This window comes from Micromys minutus, assembly GCF_963924665.1.
Source record: "Micromys minutus genome assembly, chromosome: 5".
In the NCBI taxonomy this organism is placed as follows: domain Eukaryota; kingdom Metazoa; phylum Chordata; class Mammalia; order Rodentia; family Muridae; genus Micromys; species Micromys minutus.
This window is the reverse complement of record NC_137974.1, coordinates 47,543,177-47,570,259: the sequence shown is the minus strand read 5'-3', so window position 1 is coordinate 47,570,259 and position 27,083 is coordinate 47,543,177. Positions and strand designations below refer to the sequence as shown.

At 44.5% G+C, this 27,083-nt stretch overlaps 1 protein-coding gene across 2 annotated transcripts in view; it reads right to left on the bottom strand.

The window, feature by feature from the left end:
* Positions 1–27,083, bottom strand: part of PCCA (propionyl-CoA carboxylase subunit alpha) — a 277,273-nt gene that overhangs the window by 1,762 nt on the left and 248,428 nt on the right. For both annotated transcript variants that reach the window (XM_080916684.1, XM_080916685.1), the window contains 2 exons: positions 11,293–11,433; positions 866–943 (listed from right to left, as the gene is read on the bottom strand). In XM_080916684.1, coding sequence (XP_080772810.1) covers positions 866–943; positions 11,293–11,433 — 219 coding nt within the window. The remainder of the gene's footprint in view (positions 1–865; positions 944–11,292; positions 11,434–27,083) is intronic.

Sequence of the window (27,083 nt, the reverse complement as noted above, 5' to 3'; positions counted from 1 at the left end):
GCAGCCAGACTGGGGCCATTCAGCCTACAGAGGCGCCCGTAATCTTCCCATGGGGAGCAGGGAGGACCACTCTAGGCCTTCTGAAACTTCATCTTGTTGGTGTTGGCCTTTAGAGTAACAGACCACTAGACAGAAAAGCTGTCCTGATGGTAACGACATCTTTCTCTCTGAACTCAGTGTTCCCAAAACGTGGCCATGGTGCAAACCACAGCATAGACACAACCAGCCTCTGCTGCTGCCTCACCTCCCAGTCACGTTCTACCACGTAGATAGTTCACAGACCCAAACAAGCCTTTGTGAGGGGGATTTTTTTTTTTTTAATGATGGCATTTTTTTAGTCACAGGGAAAACAGCAAAGTAGCTTTTCTGGTTTCTTTAAGGAAAAGTTTCACTCTGGACAAATTCTAGTCCTGATACCCTTTCCTCTCTCTCTCCCTGAAACATTAAGTCCCTTGCATGTATGTGGGACTACAGCTCCTTCATCTGCACCTGGATTGTTCCCTCCAAGGGGAAATTATCTTGAAGAGTTACATTAATTTTTGCAATCTGTAAAACCATTTCCTGCTGTGTCACCTAAGTCTCAGATAACTAAGTGCCACAGAGACAGATGCAAACATTAAAAATTAAAGACCCCTTCATCTGAAAGACATTAACGTGGAGAACAAATATGCTTTGACTACCTGAACGTAACACGGAGACCCCTTCCTGGAATGACTGCCCTCCAGGAGGCAGAGACACACCCACAGAGTGGAACTCCCCAGGAAAGGGGCATGGGGCAGAAATCACTCTACACTCAGTGTCTCAAAGGTGGAGGTCCTGTGTCCATCACAGGCTGGAACAGGCTAGTAGGAACTTAGGGACATACCTTGCCCATTTTACCAGCTGTCATACTGTTCTGCATTTTCATGGCTTCAATCACACAGATTTCCTGACCTTCTGCTACCTGGAAAATAGGTTAAAAAGAGATGTTTTAAGAACATTCCACTTTTATAGTAACGTCCAAGAGTGAAGTCATTAAGTTCTTTGTCAGATGTGCTGATTGGTCATGGAGATCTCTGAGGAGCAGCAGAGAAAGGCCACTCTGTTACCAGGTTCTCTCAATAGAAAAGCCTGTGCTGGGATCACAAGAGTGTCTATGGGGCCTCCCCTGGGCCCTGGGAGTTAGCAGAGGTGATACAGAACCAGTGCTTCCATATCTCTACCACATCCTCAACAGGCAGATACCTGAGGACCAAGGGACTCACTAGTGCTTATGGGTTTTTAGGGCAAAGGTTGTGGCTACCAAAGGGTAATGTTTGTTTATGGGGTGGTTAGAAATGTGCAGTTGACTGTGGTAATCACACAGCTATGCAGACACCACCAGCAACTTGTCTGCCTTAAAGGGACAAAGTGTACCACTGGGAACTAGAATTCAGTGATTTCTTATTAAAAGACGGCACATGTCTACCTTCATCTTGGAAGCTAAAGATGACAGCCTAGCATCAGGGTCAAATCTACAAGATATGTAAATACTAACATTGAAGTGGCTTCCAGGAGTAACTTTCTACACAGGAACGGCTTTTCCAGCTATACCCAGACCTTACAGAAGGCCTGGGCGTTCTGCGGGTACCTGCTCAAGCTTGTTCTGATGCTTGCCTTGCCTCTGGCTGTGGAGAGACCCAGGCCAAGCAGGCACATACCCAGGGACTGACGTGGGACTCCACACTGGAGTCAGCTATGGCTAGAAGCCACGATCTTATTATTTCTTCTCTGGCCTTAATGTTTAAGCACGAAGGAGCTGGGCCAGGATTTCTTTCTCTGTTTTGTGGGAAAGGGTCTCTTGCTCTATGAAGTGGTAGGCTGAAGGGCTCCACGGGGTGCTGCTAGTATGGTGGCTGGGGCTCCTGGACAGTGGCACTACTGTGGCTGTGCTGGCCAATGCCACAGAAGGGCCTGGAGAATGTTCTTTCCTGCCATCCCCAAATGATCTCCAAGTCCCCTCCCGGCTCCCTGTGTGGCACAAGCTGTCTTGCTGGCAGTGTGAGTACTGTGGCCCTGTGCATTCCTTCCTCTGCTGTTCAGGTGGTGGGCTGTGTTTTCCTGGCACGGGAATATAGGAAGAGAGAAGATGCCAAGGCTTCTGGTTCTGGCACGGAGGAGAGGCGCTGCCGGCAAGCAGGCTTGGAGCGCAGTGCTCGCAGCCACTCAAGTCATTTCACCTGGCATCTGCAGTACAGGCACCGAGAAGAGGCACCTCAAAAGGACTGTTCTTCAAGCTGTGGGACAGGAAAGGGCAGTGCCAAGATGATGCTCATGCCTTGGCTGGAGGTGTCAGAACTGTACTCCGTCATGCAGTCATATGAGAACCACTTCTTTTCTTCAAACCCAGCTAGGAGGTCAAGAAAGCCAGGGGAAGGGCACGTGTCACCACACAGGGAAGGCCTAAGGCCCCGCCATGGCCAGAACAGAGCTGAGAGCTTATCCAGCACCCAGGCTGAAATGTCCCTGACCCTAGCCTGCAGGCACCAGCACAGATGGCTCTTTAGGACACCCTGAAATTCTATCCAGAAGTTAAGAATCAAATGTCTACCTCTGGGCTCTGGTCACTATTTCCTGTCAGATGGACAAGTCCTCACATTGGGTAATTATGTGGTAGCCTTCCACACACCCACCTAGCCTGGCTTCCTCTGGATACCTGAGAGCTGGGCTTGGCTCCGAGCCCCCTCACCTCATGCCACCAGCTTGCTTGTGGATAGGCTCGCTGCCCTCTGCCAGCAGCTGTGTCTCTTGTTCATCACTTATCACGCTGCTTAAGACCTGCTGGGAAGACTGAAGAGCCCCCCAACCCTTCCTCAACATACACACATACAAGTGTCCTTACATTCCTCTGTAAGTGGCCATGGCTAGGGGCCAACACTACCCATGGTGAACACTAAGGGATAACTTCACCAGGCCACTACCTCCCAGGCCCTGCTAGAAAGACATGGGGCAGCTTAGGGTGCCCTTCCACCACGACCATCCTCCCTGGATGGTTCTGGATGCTTGTAACAGTGAGTGCAAGCATGGGGTCCCAAATTATTAATCCAATCAGAAACAAGAATCTCAAAGCTGACGGAACCCTTCCCTGCTTCTGATTGCAGAGCTGGTAATTTGATGAAAAACAAGCTTCTCCTGATGGGAAGAGAGCCCGTCTTTTGCCTGACTCAGCCAGCAGCAACTCCTAGAATTAGACCTGGGCCCTCCATCTGTCTTTCTCCCTCCCTCACCATGTCCTTCCCAGCTCCCCTCACCGCCTCCCAGACTCCTTTCATCATTTAGCTGTGAGCAGAAACCCATGTCTTCCACCTCTAACTTGCTCTCTCTCCTTTCAACCATGTTTAGAGGCCACTTTCTTGTGGCAGCTGTAACAAAATGTCCCTTGTGCCTTACAAAGCAGGGATATGTTTGCTCCAACTGGATCATGCTACACATGTGCATGCAAAACCAAATACAGAAAGAAGTATGCAGACAGGCTCAATCTAATTTCAACTAATTTCATCCCTTGGAAATCAATGCAGTACAAGCTTATGTTTAAAAAAACAAAGCAATCTCCAGACGGGCTCTAATTCCCACCAACAGGCATTTTAGGGCTTAGCCCTGACCTGCTGGAGCCTTCCTGCCTGTGGTGTCTACACCTGCAGAACATGTAGCACACACCCACTACCTCAACTCCCGGACTGCTGGCAGGCCTGAGAAGACTGCTCACAGCTGGGCAACCCTATCCCAGTGCCCAGGGCAGAGCCAGCCCTGTAGCATGAGTGCACACAGACTTCTCTAACACTTGCGACTCGTCTGATAAAGGCTCACTGATTGTGACAGGATGTATCCAGAGTTGGGCTTACTAAATGGTCACAAGCCTTGCAAAAGTCTGTCTGATAAACGCAGTCAGCCTGATGTACTTCTCTGCTGTCTAATTGGTGCAAAGTTTGGAGACCTGAGTCCTATGTCTTTCATCCGGCTTACTGCATCCTCTTCTCTGACACAGGGTCAAGGTTCACATTCGAATCAGATTATTAGAGCGGCCCTCATTAGGTGGGAGCTAGACTTGCCCCCAAATGAGTAAGCTTGTGAGAGAACTCGGCCCATTTACTCAGCAGATTTTCACATGTTTAGGGGCCTGAATGTCACCCAGCATCGCTCTGTGCTGAGGAGTTTCAGACATCTCCAGCTGATGACTAATTGTGAGTGATGGGAAATGAAACCCAGCGAAGCCAGCTGCTTGCCATGGTCGGCAAAATGACTCTAATGGAGAGAGGCTGCCAATTTTCCAGTTTTACTGGCAAGTCTTCCAAGTGTAATTAAGGGAAGTTATAAATGATATGGAAATCTATCAAGTTCCATTTATTTTCAGAGGACTCCTTTCCCAGGGGACTTTTATCTTGAAGCTTATAGTATGCTTTGTTGTGCTAATGATTTAAGCCACATCTTGGTTCTGATTAAAGCCCCCAATCTCCTTCTACCAAGGCCCCTTCACTCCTTCCACAAAGATTAAAAGATACAGAACGTTCTCCAGCACATGCCCCCCCCCCAAAAACCATGCTCTGACTGAGACCCGCACCGAAACATGTATCACCCCAACTGCAAACTGCCATCATCGCCCCTAAGAAAGCTCAAAGAAAAGTACAGGGTGGGGAAGAGAAGGAGGGGCTCTCCGGCAGACATAAAAGCAAGACCCTCAAAGTGGAGCCTCGGAAGCTAGGCTTGAGACGAGACATTCATCAGAAGGTGCTGTCGCCCACTAATGTTATTTGATTTGGAATAAAAGCATGAAAATGATGGCGAAGGCCTAAGATTGGAGACGTAAAGGATGACTGCACAGCGCTCCATTTCTCAATTTCATCCTTCAGAGCCACAAAATGGGGGTGATACAGTGGCTGGATGAGCTGTACAGTAACAGCTGTGGTCTTCCCACACAAGGGAGACCCTTCTAATGGGCTGAGGTCTGTTTGCAACAGACGGGGAGGAACAAAAACAAGGATTCCTATTAAGAGTGCACAGTCATATTTCTGATGGAGAAAACCATTATGGGAGTCGGGTTTCCTTTACATTGGTGCCTACCCGCTTTTGTCATCCAAACCCAGGGTTGTGTTCAGGATGCTACTGCTTAAAAGACAAGCCAGAGGATGCAAATGGCATCTAGCTTGTGCTCAACCCCCCCTCCCCACCCCCCAGAAGCCTACTCTAGCAACTGTAAAGAATGTAGAGGAAACTGTGCCAGTGGCATATGGCTTTCTACTGTGCTAAACATTCATACAAAAGACAGGTTCATCAGTCATTGGAGTATCTGGATAAAAAATTAGCTCCTGATGGATGGTATTTTGAGCTTACCTGCTGCTAGTACATTACCAGAGAAACACTGGCTTAGAAACCCACATGACATTAGAAACTGCAGACCATGAAACACGACACATGCAGGAGCACATAATGCACGGCAGATTATACAAAATAATAAATAAGCTATTTAAACCCTCTGCCTAAAATTGGGCCCGCTGCAAGGAACCCCGGGTCACTTCTACGCAGGCCAATTAATGCACAGCATCTGCTGTATAGAAGCAGGGCACGAAGCACTTCCGAATGATTCCGGCAATTAAAAGAAAACTGTTTCCTGCCTGTTCAGACAGCAACTGTTTCCCTGCAAGAGTGAGCACCAAATCGGTGCACAGCTGAAAAATTCAGGCCCCTTTTGGGGAAGAGGCATGGGGGATGGGGAGGGGTGAACCTTTATGGAAAAGGAGCCTTCTTTTGTTGTTCTGTGCTCTGTGTTTTTCTGCCAAGTGAGACAGAAGGCTCGGAGGGCTTATGGGCCCACTGCAGTCTCCCCTTCTGCTGCACTGGTCCCCCCGAAAACTAGGGATCCACACCAACCCTCCTGACTGTATTACCCAAGTGAAAATCGCTCTATTTCACACTGAAAGGTTTGTCACTTAGAACAGTTATCTAACACATTTTAAGTCTCTGAGATCTGAGGGAGGGGGGCTCCATTTCCTAAAAGGCAGGGTAGAATCTGATTATTCCTACTTCCTTTTCCTGAGCGACTAACATGGGCTGCCAAATATGCCCTGATCATTCTTGGAGAAAGAACGTGTGTCTCATGGAAAACCCACAGGGAGATGGAACCCCAGGAGACTGCCCTATCTGAGCAAGGATGGGACTGGCATCAAATTACAAAGAGGCCAGGCAGTGGGCAGAACTGCTGACCCCTCCTCTGGAGGCACTCCCGGCCAGCACACTCACTCTGAAGGGCAGAGAGAAGAGGCCACATGTTCAGCACGCCTGGGGGCTCTGAGACCCAAGCCTGTGGTATCTGCACGGTACTGCCCTCGGCTCTGCCCTCAGACCCCCTAGAATTGTGCACTGGGAGTTGGAAGTTCTCAGAAAGGAATCCGGATTGTGGCCAATATAAATGAAGTCCAGGTTTTGTAAAAATTCCTTAAAATGAAAGAAAACATGACTCCCTACTGCCCTCTAACTTAGCTCACACTGACAGCCTGAGCCTGTAGTTAGAGGGAAAAAGTTGAAACTGGAATGTTTTCCAATCACAGGAGGCCAATCTGACATGCTATCCTTGTGCATTCAGTAGGCTCTTTTTAAGGACTCAATGACACATAATGACTTCTCTTTCAGCACATATAAATGTATATGTATACACATACATATATAGTGAAAAGACAAAAGGTATTTTGAATCTTGGTAAGGTTGAGAATTAGCCTTAAAAACACTACAAAGGTAACAGGCTTTCTCATCCCAGGAAGACAATTCCTTGAAAAATAAACCCATTGCCAAGTCTGCACAAGACTTTACACAGATTAACCATCAAAACATTTTTATCTTATGCTAGTAATTTGTATTAAATTATAAAGAATTAAAAAAATCCAAATTTTAGCCATGACAAAAACTACCCTTAAACATTTCAAGAGAAATGTTACATGGGAAAAAAAAAATGATTAAAGGGCCAGGTTGAGGAGAGTCCTTACTCCCTAAAAGATGAGGAGGCTGGAATTAGATTGGAGGGGGTCACTGGGCAACTTCATGGTGTGTATTCTTTATTGCTAGGAAAATGTGAAGTACTCATGGCTAAGATGAGCAGAGAACAGCCAAGTGCTTGGGGGATCATCCTAACTTTCTATATGCTTCATGATTTAGATGCTTAAAAGTATTTCTGAATGTGTGATTTTGTTTCGGTCCCAGGGAATACAGTTTGCAGTTTGGGCTCAAAACTGGCTTCTCCTAAAACTGCTTCAACAGACACTGCTATAAAATATGTACATTAATCATTGCCATCCTTTTCTGACTGTAAATCAGTGCACCAATAAATTGAAAATCTATCCCATAGCCAGCCTGGCTCCTTTGCAAGAGAAAGGCAGAAATGAATGTCGGGCTACAGGAAGCACCAGAGAACAGGTATCCCGAGGCCCAGCCTATCCCTTTCATCGAGCTTGCCTAATGCTCAGAGGTTTCAAAGCTGGCTCTTGGAGCAGGGAAAAAGACATCTGCCAAGTTCATGTGTGCCTCCCCCAGACTGGCTGCAGACTCAACTGTATGAGCTCTGGAGACAACAGGAGGCAGCAACTGAAGGTCCTGGGCAGACACCTGTGTCTTTTGTCTCTTGGTCCATGGTCACTCCCCTGCCTGGGCGCCCTCCCTAAGAGAAGCACAGACACTGAAGAAAAGGCCATGGTGAAGCCTGGTGGTTATTATTGCTGCTTTTGTTTTCTGTCTAAGGCACTGTCCAAAAAAAGCAACGGTCACAAACTCCAACGGCTAGATGCCGGTCTAGGGACAGGTGGAGTGGCCCATAAGAATATGGTGTTGGGGCCGTAAGGATGAGCTGACTTGCAGGTGTGTACAGGTTGAGGGGGAGAAAACAGCAATGGAAGCAGCGATGGCCACTTACGTACAAGACAAAGCTGTAAACAGTCTTCTGGATTGTGTCTCCCTAATTTCCAGAGCAGTAAAGGGATTCTTTCTGATGCAAGCTTTAGATGAGCACGGAATCTGAATATTGCTTGAAGGAACCTTAACTAAAAGCAATATTTAAAAATAAAAATCTTACCTTGGGTTGGCTCTTTTTTATTAGCTCTTATTGTTTTTTTTTTGTCTATTATCAAAAGGCTAAGGAAACAAATGTGCTCATAACAGCTTTATTTTATTCTTTAAAGACAAAGGGAAGATCTTAAACAATGTAATAGCTTAGTCCAATGTTAACCCGTGGCACACATGCATGGCACCAACATGCTCTGGGAATTAATGTTAAATATTTTTGTTAAAGATAAAAGTTTTTGTAAAAATAAAAAAAAACTCAAGTCATAACATTCGGCGAAAGAAGCAGTGTATGCTTAGCAAATGTCAATAAAAAGTGGCCATGTTTTTGGTGTGGAAACGATGATCACTGTAAATATAGTTCCAGGAGGCAAATAGAAAAAACTGTCCTATCAATTGTCTCCTGAATTAGATGTGTGGTTTGTTTGCAGCTTACTGTTTTCTAGCATCCCTTCCACAGTCATTAAAGGCCTCGCTCTGCCACCTTTCAGGAAGTGACTGCGGCACCTGATGTTAAACAGTGGGCTGAAGCATTGGGAACTCTTGCTGTGTGTATCCTAAAGCAGTATTTTGAATAAATACTTCATTTATTTCGGATAAAACACTTCAACTCCAGTGTTTATAGTAGGGAAAATGTTTCAAATGAAGCAGCTCCTAGGCTTTCCTAGATCGCAAGCCCTGTGAAGGCACCGTCTCTTCTGTGCAGTCACCCAAGTCCTTTTACTCAGGTTTTTAAATACGTTTCAAGTTGTTAAGCTTTTAAAAGGCAGCTGAGATTTGTCACTTAGAATTTTACATGAAAGAGACCCACTATTCTGTATCAAGTTTTCTTAAAAGATTAGTACAGAGCTACAGGTTGTGGGAGTTTAAACTGTGAACAAAACTGCAAGAGTGCTTACATGGCCTCGGTTGTTTTTCCTGGAAACACAGAAATGATTGATCTTCACTGGTAAAATGGAAGTAGCTCTTACTGCTCAACCGGCTCTCGGCCATTTTTACTGCAGAACTGCAGTTACAGACAGTGTTAGCATTTCTTCTGACAGCTTCACTAAACTCTCTACCTTGAGTCCAAGGAGAGGGCTGTGTATTGTCGACAGCAGATTTCAAGCAGAGATTCTGGGAAGAGCTGGTGCGTTCCTCACCCTGTGTCCAGCTTCAGGATTTGTGGTTCAGGCCACGGTTCACAAACATTAGTAACTCAAGAGAAAACAGTTGTAGCACAGTACAACAGCATAGAGGATGAAAGGAAGTTCTTCCAGAGATAAAAAAGACCCGTGTTGCACCTGACCGGCCAGCCACATGCACAGACACACAGCATTTGTAAAGAAGGCAAGTGTGAACCCCAGGAACTCTGGCTTCAGGAGCACATACAGCAGGCCTGTTGTCTGCACACATTCTGCAGCCATCCCCCAGTACCCACACTGAACTAAAGGTGGGTGCTCTTAATCTAAGAGCTCTGTACCAAGCAAGACTGGGACTAGGCTCTTGCCGATCATTGGACTTTCCCAAGTAAACTTGCCGACCACGGAATAAAAATTGGGAAGGGCAACAGTGATGCCAGAAGCTGCATTTACTAAGAGGAAGAAGGGCTACGCTTGTATCCACAGCCTTGCTTGTAGCTAAGCAGTCGTAAGTGGGTAAATAGGGGCCAGCATGGAGCAAATGGGGGTAGCCTCCCAGGCAAGAGCTGACCCACGCCCTCTGCCCGCCGCGGTCTCAGATGTCAGAGACTAGGATTGAAGGTAAATACTTCTTGTGAGGATAGAGGAGCACAAATGTCATGTTCTAATTATAGCCACAATCAGAACTGGCAAGCTGGGGCTGGCAGTGTGTAGACTGGGTGGCTTCCAGAAAAACAAAACAAACAAACAAAAAGGGAAAAAAAAAAAACCCAAAGGGTAGAGGGAACAACAACCACCACCTTCACAGCTCACTAACCTGCACATGTACACACAAGATGTCACTGAGTGCTCTGATGATACAGTGTGTGTGTTTGTGACAGTCCATGCAAAGCCAAGGAAGAGCCCATTTTCACCCCCAAGCCTGTAAAAAACACAGGGGATCCCGCAGCACTCAAACTTTCGCACCTCACCTCCCACTGCCTACAGCTGGCCTCAGCTGGTGCTGTCCAAGTGAAGGCAGCAGGCCGGGCTGCCTGGCCTTTGTGGTCTTCCACAGAAGCTGATCGTCTCCTCGCATCACCAGGGGAAGCCATTTTTAAGTCAGTTTCCCAGTTTCACGTTAATTTTAGGACTAATGATTTAAAACAGTCCAACTTGATTGTTTCTACTCCTTATTTTTCTAGAAGCCAATGCCAGCCCCATGGGTTTTTCTTAATGTTAACATGATACTCTATCTGTAGTAATAAAAAAAATCAGGTGCCATCTTAACATAATTGTTACAGAAAATTAGGCGCAGTCCAATGGCTTCAGTTGGACAGTAGAATTAGCTTCCAGCCCATGAAAGTGGCTCTTATTTTCCTACAAAAAAGTAAAACCACAAGTACTCAAGGGCCCTGGGAACCTCCCAGTTGCATTTTAAACCATTTTTTACTTTTGCTTCTAAGCAGCTGATTGTTTTAAAAAAAAAGATGTATGTATCCTACACATTAGTCCACAGCAGGTTATGGGACTGAGGCGATAGGGGTACAATACGGCTTTACTGTTAGAGACAAGAATTCAGCTTCCAGTTATGATTCTGAATTTCACTTTCCACCTTACAAGAGTGGGCTGATTACGGTTTCCTTAACTCTCCTTTCCAATTAGACATTTGGTTTAGAAATCCTGCATCTAGAAACCTGTTAGGGCTATTTTCTGGCATGAATTCCATATCAGAAAAAAAAAATGAGGTATGAAACATGCTTCACATCTAGAGGGCTGGGGAATAAGAAACAATTCAAAGTAAATTTTAGAAATTTGAGATTTTTATTAGAAAAATTACAAATTTGGAAAAGAAGAGAATGTCTGCCTTCATTTCTACTCCATGCTCCTCCCTCTACACACACACACACACACACACACACACACACACACACACACATACACACACACCACTTGGGAAGAGCTGCTGTCACCAACGCAATTCAGATGTGAAGCAGGTAGACAGTGAATGCACAACTGTCCCATGAGCATCCCGTGTGTTAGGAGAGGCCACCGGGAGCATGATCCCGTCGGTGCCGTTATTCCGTGGGGAGAGTCTGAGCCCAGCATATCCCTCACACAGAAATCCTCTTACCATGTCTCCAGGCTTGACAGAGACGGCCACCACCACTCCAGGCATCGGGGAGTGCAGCGTACTGCTGGTGTCCTTAGGGACCTTTTCAAGCATGAATTTGTTCAGTTCTGCAGCAAGTTTGGTTAAAATGTGCACTTTGTACTTGAAAGAGAAAAGCATAAGGGAGGTTAAATGGTGAACTTATAAAACAGTAGTTACTCAAGATCTGCTTTTAGCTTTAAATTAAAATTACAACAATATCCTTTAAAGTCAAACATTCTAAAACTCTCCACATAACATTATTCTTATCTGAAACATACTGAGACAGGATTTTTAAAGAAATCACTCATTATTAATTAATGATATATAAAAAGTATCGCAGATTGTTAAGAAAACCGTCTCAGAACTTTGTAAGGTAAAAGCGAGGAACACTGCCGAGTGAGCTCAGCATTGCAGAGGAATCAAATTCTCAGCCTCGGGGACAAAGGCGGTGACACTGTGTATACACCAGTAGATGGCAGCAGATTGCTGTCACAAACCTCCCCGCCTCTTTCGAAAGCAACAACACTGGATAGCTATAGAGACAAAGGCTTCAGTGTTCATTTTTGAGAAAAAAGAGAGAAGTCCTTAACATTCAAATATTTCTCAGTGGCAAATTTTTTTTTTCACATCAAGATGTTTTTCCTTTTAGGCACATTACCATGTAGCCTTTTCTCATATGACAAGACAGCTGGGAGAAAGACAAGATGTAATGAGAATATCTTTTGGGCAGAGATATGACAGCACCGAGGTTTTTAAAACACGGAAAATACCAGGCACAGCGGTTTTCACGGCATCTTTGGTAGGTGGCTGACAAAGGTGGGTGGCCAATGAGTCTAGTCAATCACAACATTTCTAATAAAGACAATTCCTACTGGATAGGAAACATCCCAGATAAATATATGAACCACAATTTGCTCTATCCAAACAGAAAATAAAATGTTTTGAGGTAAGGAATTGAAGCCAGTGCCGGGCTTCTGGTTCCCACCAGATCCGGTCTCTGTAGGGAAGATAGAAACAGCACCCACTGGGCAGCTCCATTTTGTTGGAGGAAAGCTTCTGTAACTCAAAGCCTCCTGTGGGCATCATGCTAGCAGGGAGGACAAGGCAGAGTCTGGTTCCCACTCTGATTCTGCCTGGGAACAGTGGCATTCTCCAAGTGGCTCTTTGCTGGGCCTATTTAAAGCAGGTGGGGGAAGGCCCACAGAAGAGCTTTGATAGCCTAGGTTCCAAGTAGATTTTCGACACTGTGACAGGTTGAATAATAACATCTTCTGGATGTTTCTTTACTCCCGAGTGTGTGTTTTGCAATCAAGACATAGAAGAGCCTGCCAGTTTCTGAAGGATATGATCCTTAAGTGAAATTACAGCACAAATAAAAGCTTTTTGCTCCTATTAAAATTCATCTGAGTCATAAGTGGCAAGGGGAAAGCAAGCTGCTGTCAGTCTCGCGACACCCTGGACAGAGGGGCTACTCATCACCCATGAACTGTACTTCCAAGTCCCTCATTAAATCCTTGGGGAGGGGGACATAATTGGGCCAAATTGCACAGTTTTAGTGTCTGTGCTCTATCTCCCTTGAAACAGGAAGTCCAGCAGCACTAGAGGCACGTGTGCAGGTTCCATTTCTAGCCGACATTACCAGGGGTGACTCTACTATTCGACCAGTTGGTGACGAGTTTGCACTGTAGCATTCAGATCTATTTTCACCCTGGTTGTCTTTAACTTCAAAATATGAGCCTTGAATTTAGGAAAAGTGTATACTAAGAATACGATTTAACAGCTTTTCACCACAGCAAATAGGCTTAAGAACCAGTAATTCAGCCAGCTCCCAACTAAGCCTAAATATGAACAGAGTGCTAAGGCTGTCCTCAGACCATTTTTCCTAAGAGCACCAGATCCTAACAAAAACTGGGTCCCTTACTATTTTTATAACTTTCATATCTTCTGAATTCCTTTCTCTGTAGGGCCCCTGCTTTGCTTGGAAAGAGATGTAAAAGAGTCCAAACCTCAGTGCTTCAGACACAGCCTTTGTTATTGATGAGATGTTCCTTTCCCTTTTGTATTTGTTTATTGTTCTTAAATCTGTTTAGGAAGAAATGCCTTATTGTAATCACAAGTGAAAAATAACAGGGAGTAAATGCCTCAGGAGAGGTCCTGTGGAACATGGCTGACTTAGAAGTGACCTTTCTGATTAGGAAAAGAGGAGAAAGAAGCTACTCTTCTTAAGGTTACCTTTGATGCTGTCCTGACCATCACAGACTGCCTTAAAACAGCCTCTTGTGAGTCCTGCAGTTTGTACGTGGAGCCAAAAGTCTGAACAGGCCTAGTTGGTGCAGCATATGGGCCATCCAAGTAGACAACCTAGTGAAAACTATAGATGTTTTCTAGAGCCTGCTCTTCAGGACAGGGAGAAAGGGGGCCACTGCAAAGTCTGCACTAGAGCTTTCGAAGCTTAGCTTTTCTGAACCGGGGCACCTTGTTTTCTCTAGATTCTTGGGGATACATGCAGTTGGCTAGTTGAGGATTCAGAAAAGAGCCTTTCCAGCAATAGCAGAGGTCAAGTCTGCTTATACAGTGGATACTTAAGTTTTTTAAAGACTACAAAATGTCTATGTAAGTTCGGGTGTGTGTGTTCATGCAAAGCACAGAGCTGATGTTTGAAAGGCTGGCTGCTAACAAAGAAATCATGAAAAATGACAGTTTTTTTCCTGCTGGGTGGGTCCAGAAGAGCCAGGGTGTGGGTGAAAAGGTTCCATAAAGAAGGGTGGTCAGCTCTGGCTGTACTCAGTAGTAAAAGCTCTTCCCTCTACTGGCATTGGGAATCTGTCTCCAAACCACTGTCATAGGAAAGTCACCTCACCAGGTAAATTAGAAAACAGGCTCGCTCTGGGAGCAGCTTAGACAGCTTCTTAACCCAAATATGAGAATCATGGAAGGTATTTGACCCAATTATGTAAAATTGCCCCCAGCCAAGACTCCAAACAAATCCATTTTATGGTGTTTATAAAGTAAAAGTGTGTGGACAGTTAGGAGGAAGGGCCATGGGACCAGCTGTGGGGACAGGAGGGGATTCCAGAGCGATATGCTCAGCTGATTGCTACATCCTGCAAGCAGGCTGCCCACCTGTGGGAGACTATGCCAAAACCTATCAATTATATGAACATTCCTCAATCAGCACCTTTGGACAGAGAAAAAGCACTCCATCCTTATATGATCAGCTTCAACCTGATGAGCTCTGTATTTGCCCCATGATAGAGTTTAAAGTCTGTGAATGCCTTTCCAATGCCTCTATACAGGTGTTTTTTTTTTTTTTTACAAGTCATACACGCAGAGTTGCCATGATTCAAGGGTGTGACCTTTGAATCTGCAGTCCAGTCTACTTTACGCAGCCTTCAGCTGTAGTTTAAGAGCCTGTGAGATATGTCTTAGAGAAGGGCTGGGCTCCAATTTCCCTTAAGTCATTCCCCCAGTTCCAATTATGAGCTCCATAACTGATTTAATTTGTTTTAATGTCAGCTGTTGCCCATTTCAGTCAACACAGGCACGGGTCAACAATCCAGCTTATCTCTGAGTTATCTGGGGAACTTGAAGTTACAAAGCATTGGCCAAAATCTATATCCACCCTCCTACCCCTAAGTATGGTGACAGATACATTTTTCAAAGGCTGTCTTCCTATTCAAAGTTCCTCTCCCCCACCCCTTACCTCAACCCACCTCCTCCCCTTCCATCTCTACCTGTAAGGCTCATCTTCATTTGCCTAATTTGAGCTAACTGGCTCATGGTTCCCTAAAGACCTCCTTCCCTAAGTCAGGGGAAAATCAGCACTGATGTTCTGGAAACGATAAAGATGAGGAGTATCTTTTCAAAATGCCAGTTCAGCAGAAAGGCAGGAGAACCATATGCCATGATGTAAGCCACATGGTGGAATTAGAAGCCATCAGTGTGTTCATGCCCTAGAGCTTCGTGGAATAAACACACTTTTCCACAAGGGAAAGCCAGGTTCCGAGCCATGGACTGTGCCTGTTTCTCTCCTTGAACACAGAGCCTAATCTTCTGAAGAAATCTCCAGAAAACATAGTGAAAAGACACAGACCAGGAGCTGGTGGCTTCCTCATAGAGTTCAATCTGTAACAAAGGTGGGAGGAGGAGGCTGCCACTAAAGCAACAGGCCAATAAATACCGGGTCAGCCCAGCCTCAGCCCAGGCTTCCTGCAGCTGCAGTGGTGCAGATGCTGCAGTGGTGGCTCAGCCTGTTAGCATCGTGAGGTGACAGCTCCATCAGCGGAGTCTCGGAGTCTCGAGGTAGCTGTCAGTCAGGACGCATCAGTTAATCCCGCAGCACTCCAAGGACGCTCTCCCACAACCCACATGACAGCTATAGCTCTATTTGTGCCGGCGCCCAGTAGTGTTTACAACGCTGCAGTCATTAAGAAGATGCAACAGGCAGCAATATTCCTGAGATTTCCATTTTGCAGCTTTTCCCTATAAAGTGTGATCCTGCTTCACAGAGTCATGCTAAATGACAAAAGGCTATTTTCTTCAATCTCCCAGCCCCGACAGCACTTCATTTGCAGCTATCTATAATTAGATTAATGGTGTAGTGCAGTACAAAGCGGACCCACTTCACATCAGATAGCTTATGAATTAGGACAAACACTTATTTCAATTCCAGGCAGAGAAAGCAGTGACTGGGGTGTTTAGCATACCCTTTATGGTGGAATGAGATGTTAATTGTGTACCATTACCTCTAAACTGCTTGCTTGTTGTATAAATCACTGTGCTAATTGATGCAGAGATAGAAATGTAGCCACAGGCAAGAAAGCAAAGGAATGAGAGCTGAAGATGGAGGATAAGGGATTATCGAGGAAAACCATATGGAGACAAGGTTCCTTTGAAACCTCTGTTTTCTGCCCACGAGCAGGAATCCTTCAAGTACAACACTAGACAAGAAAAAAAAAAAAAAAAAAAAAAAAACTTTACTTCTTACAAACACAAATTTCTTTTAAAAGTTCTGCCTGTCAAATAGTATGTTGAATGAATCTGAAAATGCATTTATAAATACCAGAATGTGTGGGTTAGCCAGGATATTTGGACTAAAACTCATGTTTAAGGAGGAGTCCCTCTAAATTACTTGATACATGTGCTTCCGACTCATCTACAAGGAAAAACACAAGTTTTCTCAGGGTCTGAAATTCTTCTCCATATTAGGAGGAAAAAAACAAAACAAAACAAAAAACTAAACTGGTTTAGGTCTGTCGAACTAATTATACAGATGTGTGGTCTCAGAGTATGAGTCAAACAGAGCATATTAGATACCATGATCACATACCATATTCAGATACCATGATCAGATACCATGATCATTTACCACTTGATACAGTAACTAGAGTCACCGAACCTAAACTCTGGCCATCCCAGTTCATAGCTCTACATCATAGGAAAGAACTTCAAAGGGGATACTTTTTCTGGCTGTTCTAAAACTAGCAAAGCAAACAAATAAAAGCACACACTAATCTAATAGCTCCAGTCTTTTTGTCTCCAAATGTTCTTCCTTGTTTAAATGCTCTTCTCTCACTGACAGCTCTTTCTAGGGTCTAAGGAGCAAACGCAGAAACCAAATGCCGAACAAGAGTCAAGCCAAGAGTGAGCCACAACTAAACACGCCCTTGGGAAGTTCATAAATCAAGCATGTGCCCTGTGTGTGTTTTCACTTTTTTAAGGTGCAAATTACTGCTGTGCACTTTTTTTTTTTTTTTTACAATTGAAACGCTTAGTAATTAGCACTGTATAACATGATTTTACGCAGAGCAAATGTAGATCAGTTAGTAGTCCAATGTCCCCGCTTCACAGTAACAGTTGGTATTGCTCACAAAAGCTCAATTCACAAACAGTGGATAAAGTGCAGCTCCTGAAACACAAATATTATCTTAACTCATAAGACAATCAAGTGATGTCCCAAGGAACTGGGGCTTATGCTATCACAACTGAAACCTGGAGGGAGTAGACAGAGCTACTTTTCCAGCAGCTAGCCTGTTTCCATAAAGTAGCCCTATACTCTGTCTAGGACTAACAATGCCTGCAGTGCAAGGTTGGGTTCAAAGTTTGGGGTTTGGCACATCATGATAATTAAGGAAAGCCTACAAGCAATCATCAAGATCCTATGCAACAGAATAAAGATCAGAATAGGGCTGGAAATGTAGCACAGTAGGACAGCACTTGTCTACCTGGTATCCATAGGGCCCTGGGTTTGATCTCCAAATCCATGGGGGACAATTATAAAGGATCAGGAAACTAGAAGGGCAAAACGGCACAGGCCTGTAAACAGTATTAGGGTGGCAGATGCAAGGGATTGCACATCCTAGGCAAGCCTGGGAGAACCTGAGCCACGTCTTAAACAAGTAAAACTACAGTGTCCTAAAAGGGCCTTCCAACATCACAGCTAATGTGGTGCCATGTCCCAGAGCCAGTGCTCAGGGCCTGCCCATGTGCCTCAGCCACTCAAATGCCAGAGTTACATTAGAGCCGAGTGCTTAGCACTGCCAGACAGCCATTCAGTATGTGGCTATTCTGTGACATACACTGACCCCAGCACTGCGCTGTCACATAGCACATGGCTTCCCACCGTCGGTCACCATTCAGGCAACACTCTGGCTTTTATTTCTCAAGTGGTCAAGTGGTTTCCAAACTCCAGGTTCATTTCAATTTGGTTTTCTGGTTATTTTATTTTACTTATTTTTGGTGCTGGGAACTAAATTCAGGGCACTGTATATACTGCACACATGCTTTACCACTGAACTACAAAACCAGGCCTAAAGTTAAGCCTTTGGTTATATCCATAAATGTGCCATAAGAAATCACTAGGGCAGAGGACAAAAACCTTGTCTTTTCTGGAAGGAAAAAAGTACAAAAATAGAGTCAAGAACATTTCTAACAGAACAAAATACACAGGATTCATTTTTCAACATGACCAACTTGGACTAGTGAGATGGTTCAGAGCATCAAGGGGCTTGTCATCAGGACTGACATCCTGAGTTCAATCTCTGGGACCAACACAGTAGGAGGAGAGAAGCAATCTCCTCAGGTTGTCCTCTGACCTCCACACACAGGTCAGGGTGCATGTGAATGCACACGTGTGCACACACATATACACACATATACTTGTATGCACACACATGTGCACACATATACATACATACCATACATAATGAGAAAATAATGTCTCTGGGGGAATGAGTCAGGTGGCAGCTTCAAAGTATCTCTGGTTTGAAGTAAAAACACAGTTCCCTCTGAAGAACTATTTAGATATGTGCATCCACAACACAAAACCCAAGCCTCTTTCTCTCTTTTTTTTTTAATCAATCACAAGGTTCCATCCATTTCCACTGTCTTAAAATAAACAACTTTCACCCTTAATGACTGTGCTGAAAAGCATTATTGAAGATAATTCTCACCAAAGGGAATTCACTGAGCTCCTGTGAGGCAGCTTTTCAGGCTTCTGGAATCATTCACTGTCTCTACACACAAAATAGAAAAGGAAAAGAGCCTCTGCTGGGGAGCCTACCCCACTCCTAAGCTTCTAAGGCTCTCAGAGAGGCCTCTGCGAGGAGTCCCTAGCAGGCCGCCACGGTTACTAGTCTGCTGAGGACAGAGACACCCCTAGTGTGCAGTTCTAGGGGGCCCACATGCAGGTGCACAGAGGACAAAGGGGCCCAGGGGCCCATAGGCTGTCTAACAAGGAGGTGTACAGTCCACAAAGGCAATGTGCTAAAATAAGTAGTACTTTTCCATCCACAAAGGCAAGTCTGCTACAGTGCACTGCACAGAATCCCAAGGCAGGGCATGTGCCTTCTGTTTGATCAGGAGTCTATGTGACACATTATGACTATAATGAACCAGGGCTTTCTTTTCATACAAGAAAAATATTACAGATCTTTGAAAGTGCTGTACTCAATTATGTAACAATACCAACATCTGTTAACAGTACAAGCTGTTTCCATCCTTTACCCTGAATTGTTTTATGTAATTACGAGTTTATAAGGTAGTTGGTAAGCCAGTTAGAAGGTACCTTTTTAAAGCACTCTGTAATTTGGGGTACAATGAACTGTTCTCTTGGAAATCTGTAATTAGGGCAGCATCAACTTACAGAAAAGTACAGGAAATGTTATAACAACACAATTATGTAAATAGGCACATAGGTAGGGAAGCAGACCCTTTTGCTGTGGTCTCCACCCTTCTCTTTACTTTCTCTTCCATTTGAATCCTTTGCTCATCTCAAGTGAGTACACTGTTATCACAGGAGTGGAACAAATGGACTCTGTGGAAAACAGATGGGGAGCTCGGCCTTCCCCCCTCAATTCTTCAACACCAGAGGCTGGGAAGGAAGCCAGTGCTGGGCCTCTTCAACAGCACTCTGGCCTGTGTGTGGATGATTTAAATAATAAAAAGTTTTCACTATTATAAATCCATTGAAGAAACTCAGAATCGAATAGGACAAATGTTGGCTTATGCTTGACAGAAATTACAAAACTAGCTTGTATAAAAGCAGGGTAAACACTGCCAGAGATGACTGTGACTGTGTGGTCCTGTTAGCCAAAAAAATTCAAATCAGAAAACACTCCAACAAGCCTTCACATAGTGGTCCAAAGCACCACAAATGACCTGTCAGGGGACTTAGCAGTTCTGCAGCGCACAGTGTGATATATCTTACAAGCCTGGGTCCGCCTGGGTTAGGAGACAGTCTGCTGGCATCCATGTGGGGTATATTGTACACATACAATGACGATGGTTCGACGAGACCTGCAAAGCCTTGTGGGTCGTATGGAAGGGAGAGGAGCTGCAGCCCCAGAACATAATAGCAGCAAGTGCAATTTTACTCCATAAACCCGAATAGGAGTTTGAGAAAGATGTTACTTTTGGCTAAAGATGGTGGCACATACCCATAATCCCAGGACTGGGGGAGGGGGGGGCAAGAGTTCAGAGTCATTTGGAGCACATAGTGAGGCTACAAAACCTGTCTCAAAAATTTCTTAAGATAATAAGGTTTTGACTAGATAATCTAATTTCTCATAGAAAATTTCATCTCATAAATCAAGATTATACATCTTCCAAGAAGGCTGCTAAATTATATGCACATGTGTGTGCATGGCTGCTCAAAGAAGCTAAAGGAAGACATCAGGTCTCCTGGAGCTGCAGTAACAGGCAGTTACGAGCCATCCATAGGGGTCTTCTGTAAATGCATCTAGAGTTCTTAACTTCTATACCTCCCCTCCAGCCCCATGATAATAAACATCTTGTATGATAATGTCAGACATTAATGACAAGGATTTGAAAAGCCAGAAAGTGCCTGCAGAAAACTACACACCAAGTATTCTTTTCAGTCTCTTGGCTAAACATCTCTGGTTGCCCAGAAGGAGACAAGGCATAACTATTTCATTTTGTTGCTCTATGGCTTAAAATTTGTACACAAAAGAAGATTAAATTCTTCAAATGCTATATACAACCTCTAAAATAAGATCTAAAATAAAAATTACAAAATAGGGCTCTGTGACACTAAGAGTGCTTTGATGGGAGTTATGTGGGGCTCTGTAATCCTTAGAGCCCTAAGAGGCACAGGGTGAACTTCAGGAACAGTTTGAGCAATTCATTCATTTAAATCAACTTAATAGGCCTATCTGGGCATCGTCAGAGTACAGAACACGTGTGGAAACACGGATTCTGGCCTCAAACACCATGACCATTCAGAAAAGGCATTGTGCAGGGCTGCATTGTCAACACACAAGGGCACTGCTAAAAACTGATCCATTGAGAACAGGTTTTACATTGAGCCCTGCTGGAGTCCTCTAGGTTAGGAGGTAATGGGAACAATGACACATCTGTAGCATCTTCAGCATAGCTACTGAGTTTCAACCTCTAACTCCACAGCTTAGAAGTTCAGGACCTAGAAACTGTGTGTCTCTAGATTCTGACTCACAAATTGTGGGTCTCTCCTGATACTAATCACAAGGTTGTCCTGAGAATACAGGGAATTCTTATATGAACAATCTACCTTGAGCCCCTGGTCTGATTTACCTCAACTCTCACCTCTATCAAGGCTGCCCTTAACTCCAGACTGGACTCTATATACCTTTTTCTTACCTTCTCTCCCTCCCCATTTTATCTCTTCTCCTACCTGCTTTAACAGGAGCTTACTATGTGACCTAGTCTGGCCTTTGCCTCAGGAGCCAGAACAAAGATGTCTGTCTGTCACACCTGCTTTCTTTTCTTTCCTTCAGTTTGAGCTTTTGTTAATATCCAGCCTGACTGCAGAAATGTCTTTTTACTCTACCCTTTACTCTCAAAGGGACATGTTTCCCTCACACCCAACCAACATAAACTGTGACTTCATACACTGTCACTACTTAGTGACTTCCAGAATCTAGTCTGTCTCAAATGTCCACAGTAACTACAAAAAGATCTAGCCCCAGAGGTTAGGACTATTTGCCTCTGAACTCATTTATATTTATAGCTGTCTGTCTCAGTCAGAGTTTCTATTCCTGCACTAACATCAGGACCAAGAAGCAAGTTTGGGAGGAAGGGGTTTACTCAGCCTACACTTCCACATTGCTGTTCATCACCAAAGGAAGTCAGGACTGGAACCCAAGCAGGTCAGGAAGCAGAAGCTGATGCAGAGGCCACGGAGGGGTGTTACTTACTGGCTTGCTTCCCCTGGCTTGCTCAGCTTGCTTTCTTATAGAACCCAGGTCTACCAGCCCAGGGATGGCACCACCCACAATGGGCTGGGCTCTCCCCACTTGATCACTAGTTGAGAAAATGCCTTACAGCTGGATCTCATGGAGGCTTTTTCTCAACTGAGGCTTCTTTCTCTGTGATAACTCCAGCTTGTGTCAAGTTGACACAGAACCAGCCAGTACACTGTCCAATCAAGTCTAACTTTTATCAGTATAGTTAAATAAAATTACTGAGATATCGGTGGATACAGCATATAACTCAATAAGGACATCATGTGGCCCAGCCAAAGCAAGGAAGGGGAGGTCACCAACAATGAAAATCATCAGCAACACAACAGCACTACACAGTTCATTAATCTCTCTCTCTCTCTCTCTCTCTCTCTCTCTCTCTCTCTCTCTCTCTCTCTCTCTCTCTCACACACACACACACACACACACACACACACACACACACACAAACACACTACAGGGGCCAGTGTACAAGTTTTTTTTTTCTCTCTACCAAACACTGGAGTGAAAGACAGTTTCATTCTAGCATGTATGGGCACACAGATGCAAACTAGGAAAGAAAACTTTCCTAGGCTTCTTAGGTTCTACACAGGCAGTTACTTCTGTGTGAACTGGGATCTAAACCTGTATAATTTCATGGCTTGGTTAGAAGCCTCTGAGTATCACCAGAGAGCACTGATTGTTTTAGGGAATGACATGAACTATCTGCTGATGGAAGCCTCCTCTGAAGTCACCAACAAGATCTTAACCAGAGACTGAGTCTGGATTGTTAAAAGATTTCATCAAGGCATGGGGGTTATATGAGGCTGGGGGTTTACAGCATTGTTCCACTTCCAGTTTGCACTCTGCTTCTTGCATGTGAATAAAGACTCCATCCATCTCCTAGCTTCCTGTTTCAGTCACTTGATGCCAACCCTTCCCCACTGTGATGGGCCCCTCTATTAGTCTATGATCTTCTACCACAGCAACAAGTCAGTAGTACATGTGCCAATGTTACAGAGGATCATAAACTACCCCCAAGCCCAGATGCTGACAAGTATCACCCCAAAACACCTGGATAGAGATGAGCTCATATTAAGCATTGAGAATGTGATTGTCCAGCCAGGCTTGGGGGTGCACACCTCTAGTTCCAGTGCTCAGGAGGCAGAGGCAGATAGAGTTAATAAGGTAAGCCTGGTCTATACAGCAAATTCTAGGACAGCCAAGGCCACTGGAGAAAGTAGTGTCTTAACGCAATCAACAACAAAAAGAGTGAGGATGTGTATGCTGGGAGACTGTGGAGGACTGCTGACTCAGGCCAGTCAACCTCCTATTATTCTGTGTAAAAAAGTGAGGCAGAGATCACAGAGAATGGGATTTAGTGCCTATGAAGCATCTACAGCAGGAAACCCAGAGACAGAAAGCGGACTCCTACCTGCTGGGGTAAGAGCATGGAGACTCTGCTATGGATAAGTAGAAATGGAAAAATGAGGGTGGCACATTACAAATACACTAAACCCTACCCCATCCTGAGTGTGTGTATGTGTGTATGTGTGCGTTTGCGTGTGTGTCACATTTATCTATCTTTTCTTCTTTTAAACAGTAACAACTTATTTGGGAAAAGATCATATACTTGGTTCATAGAACACAAACAATATTTATGAATGAATACAGAAAAATAAATCTGATTTTTTTCCTTAACCAAGCTATACTCATCTACATCACTAGAAAGGACAAAGGGCAGATGTCTATAAACATGCCAGTGCTTAAAAACTGAACTAAAATGAGCTTCCACATCTAGCAGTGCCTCAGAAGTAGAAACTCACCAGGTCTAGGAACTTCCCTTGCTAAACTCTTTTGAAATGTATTTGTGTCTCCGAATCATCAAAATTTCCACATAGGCTCCTGAGACTTTGCTGCTGATGGTGAGAGTGATGTGCATCATCTTGGATGACGTCGTAGACAGGAGAGCAGAAGAAGTGACTTGGCATCTCAAGTCCTGGGCTCACGGGTCCTTCTTTTCCTGCTTCCCTCCATTTAGATGTCACTGAGCATAAAGCCCAGGGCCTTGTGCAGGTTAAGCAGGAATTCTATACCTGTGAACAGTGCCTTTAACTCAAAATGTAAATGGAAAAGTGACTTGAGCTTTGCAAAGATGATTCTTACTCTCTACAAGAACAAAACCAATTTCTCAGCATAACAAATAATTGTTCTAATGATATATCTTCTGAGATCATCAACTACTGTGGGTTTTCCACTCAATTCCCCACTTCTTGGCTATTTTTGGTTCTGTGTTAATTAGGGGACTGAGAATGCAAGCTGCCAGTGACAGTAATTGCCACAGCAGACAAGGTAGTTTCATGGCCCTGTGCTTGAGTTCACAGTTTTCTATCCTAAACTGTTTCCTAACTTTCCTTTGTTTGGATGACTTAGTCATTTTTCCAGGCAGAGTCAAGGTGTCATCAACTCCTTAACTCATGTGATAACACCCACCACCTCTTGGCTCTTGGGCTTATCCTGGCGCTGTTTATCTTGTATTATTTTGTACTTCGTGCCTTATTACTTTATTCTGGTTGATGGCACATACCTATAATCCCAGATTTCAGGATACAGAAGCATGAGGATTAGGAGTTCAAGGCCAATCTCAGCTATACAACAGGTTCAAGGCAAAAAAACAAAACAAAACAAAACAAAAAAAACCAAATAAAAAACAGTATTAAATTGTAATTGTTAGCTTAGGTGTCAGCTTTCTTTGTTTTAAACTGAGAAAAGAATGGTTGTTCGTTTTACAGTACAGAAACCTGGCAACACCAGTTCAGCCAAGTAGTCCTGGTGCTGTGCCGGGAGTGTAATTGGTAGGAGTACTGAGCTTCCCTACAGAAGACTGGCTGTGCAGAATCCCAGACAGAATCCAACTGATAGGGCTAAGATCAAAAACTCAGGGGACAGAGATGCTGGAGAGGATGTGGAGAAAGAGAAAAACTCCATTGTTGGTGGGATTGCAAGCTGGGACAACCACTCTGGAAATCAGTCTGGGGGTTCCTCAGAAAATTGGACATAGTACCACCTGAGGATCCAGCTATACAACTCCTGGGCATTTACCCAAAGGATGCTCCAACGTATAACAAGGACACATGCTCCATTTTGTTTATAGCAGCCTTATTTATAATAGCCAGAAGCTGGAAAGAACCCAGATGTCCTTCAGTAGATGAATGGATACAGAAAATGTGATACATTTACACAATGTAGTACTACTCAGCTATTAAAAACAATGACTTCATGAAATTCCTAGGCAAATGGATGGAACTAGAGACTATCATCCTGAGTGAGGTAACCCAATCACAAAAGAGCACACATGGTATGCAGTCACTGATAAGTGGACATTAGCCCAAAAGCTCAGAATACCCGAGCTATAATTTACAGTTATAAGATATTATAATTTATAATTATATGAAGCTTAAGAAGAAGTAAATCCAAAATGTGGATGCTTCAGTCCTTCTTTGAAGGGGGAACAAAATAGTCATGGTGGGGTGGGAGTAGAAGGTGGGAAGGACTTGGAGGAAGAAAGAGGGCAGGATCAGGTATGGGAGGAGATGGGATGATATACAGAGGGTCAGGAATTTGAACATAGGTATGCAGCAATGGGGGATGGGAAACAGGGGTAGACACCATCAAGTCCCAGATGTCAGGAAAGCAAGAGGCTCCCAGGACCCAACAGGGATGAGATTAGCTGAAAAGCCCAACAAAGGGAAGGGAGAACCTGTAGAGACCATATCCTGAGGTTAGGCTAGGTCTCCGGCTGGGGAACTGAGCCACCCACCCATTTCGAAATGTTGAACCTAGAATGGCTCCTGTCTAAAGAAAATATGGAGACAAAGTGTGGCGCAGAGAATGAAGGAAAAGGCCATCCAGAGACTGCCCTACCTGGGGATCCATCCCATGTACAAACGACAAAACCAGACACTATTGCTGATGCCAAGCAGTGCGTGCTAACAGGTAGTCTGTTATAACTGTCTCCAGAGAGGCTCTGCCAGAGCCTGACAAATACAGAGGCGGATGCTTGCAGCCAACGATTGGACTGAGCACGGGATCCCCAATGGAGATGTTAGAGAAATGACTGAGGAGCTGAAGGTGTTTGCAACCCCATAGGAAAAACAGTATCAACCAACCAGACCCCCCAGAGCTCCCAGGGACTAAATCACCAACTAAAGAGCACATATGGAGGGACTCATGGCTCCAGCTGCATATGTAGCAGAGGATGGCCTTGTCTGGCATCAATAGGAGTAGAGGCCCTTGGTACTGTAAAGGCTCAATGTCCCAGTGTAGGGGAATACCAGGGTGTAGAGGTGGAGGTAGGTGGGTGAGTGAGCACCCTCATAGAAGCAGGAGGAGGGGGATTGGGTAAGGGGGCTCCTGGAGGGGAAACCAGGAAATGGGATAACATTTGAAATGTAAATACATAAAATAACCAATAAAGAGGAAAAAAGAAAAAGAAATATCAAAACTAGACCAGGCAGTGGAGTGCTGAGCTTCCAGACAGCAGCCTGGCTATGCAGAACCCAGACAAAACCCAACTGACAGCTGCTGATATCAAAACCAGACCAGGCAGTGGTGGCACACGCCTTCAATCCCAGCATTCCAGAGGCAGAGGCAGGTGGATCTCTTAGTTCAAGGGCAGCCTGGTCTACAGAGTGAGGTCTACAACAGCCAGAGCTAAACAAAGAAAGCCTGTCTAGAAGAAACAAAAACAAAACAAATGAAAGTGTCAAAACTATAAGTCAGAAAGACTGACGGGACAGCTCTGGACAAACAAGGACTGGGAAAAAAGCAGTAGGGACAGAAATCAGCAGGAGATTCAGAAGGAGGCCCTGCACCAGAAAAAGGCATTTGTTTCTCTGACTTTAAGGCAGTGTTTTATAGTAAGAAAATTGACAAAGTGGAAAATGTTTGTGGTTTAGACAACCATACTACAACAGTTATCTCCTGCTATCCAAAACTATACCGCCGCGCCGTGCTCTTGTGGACAGGAAGAAGCACAGAGATATTATAAGCAAC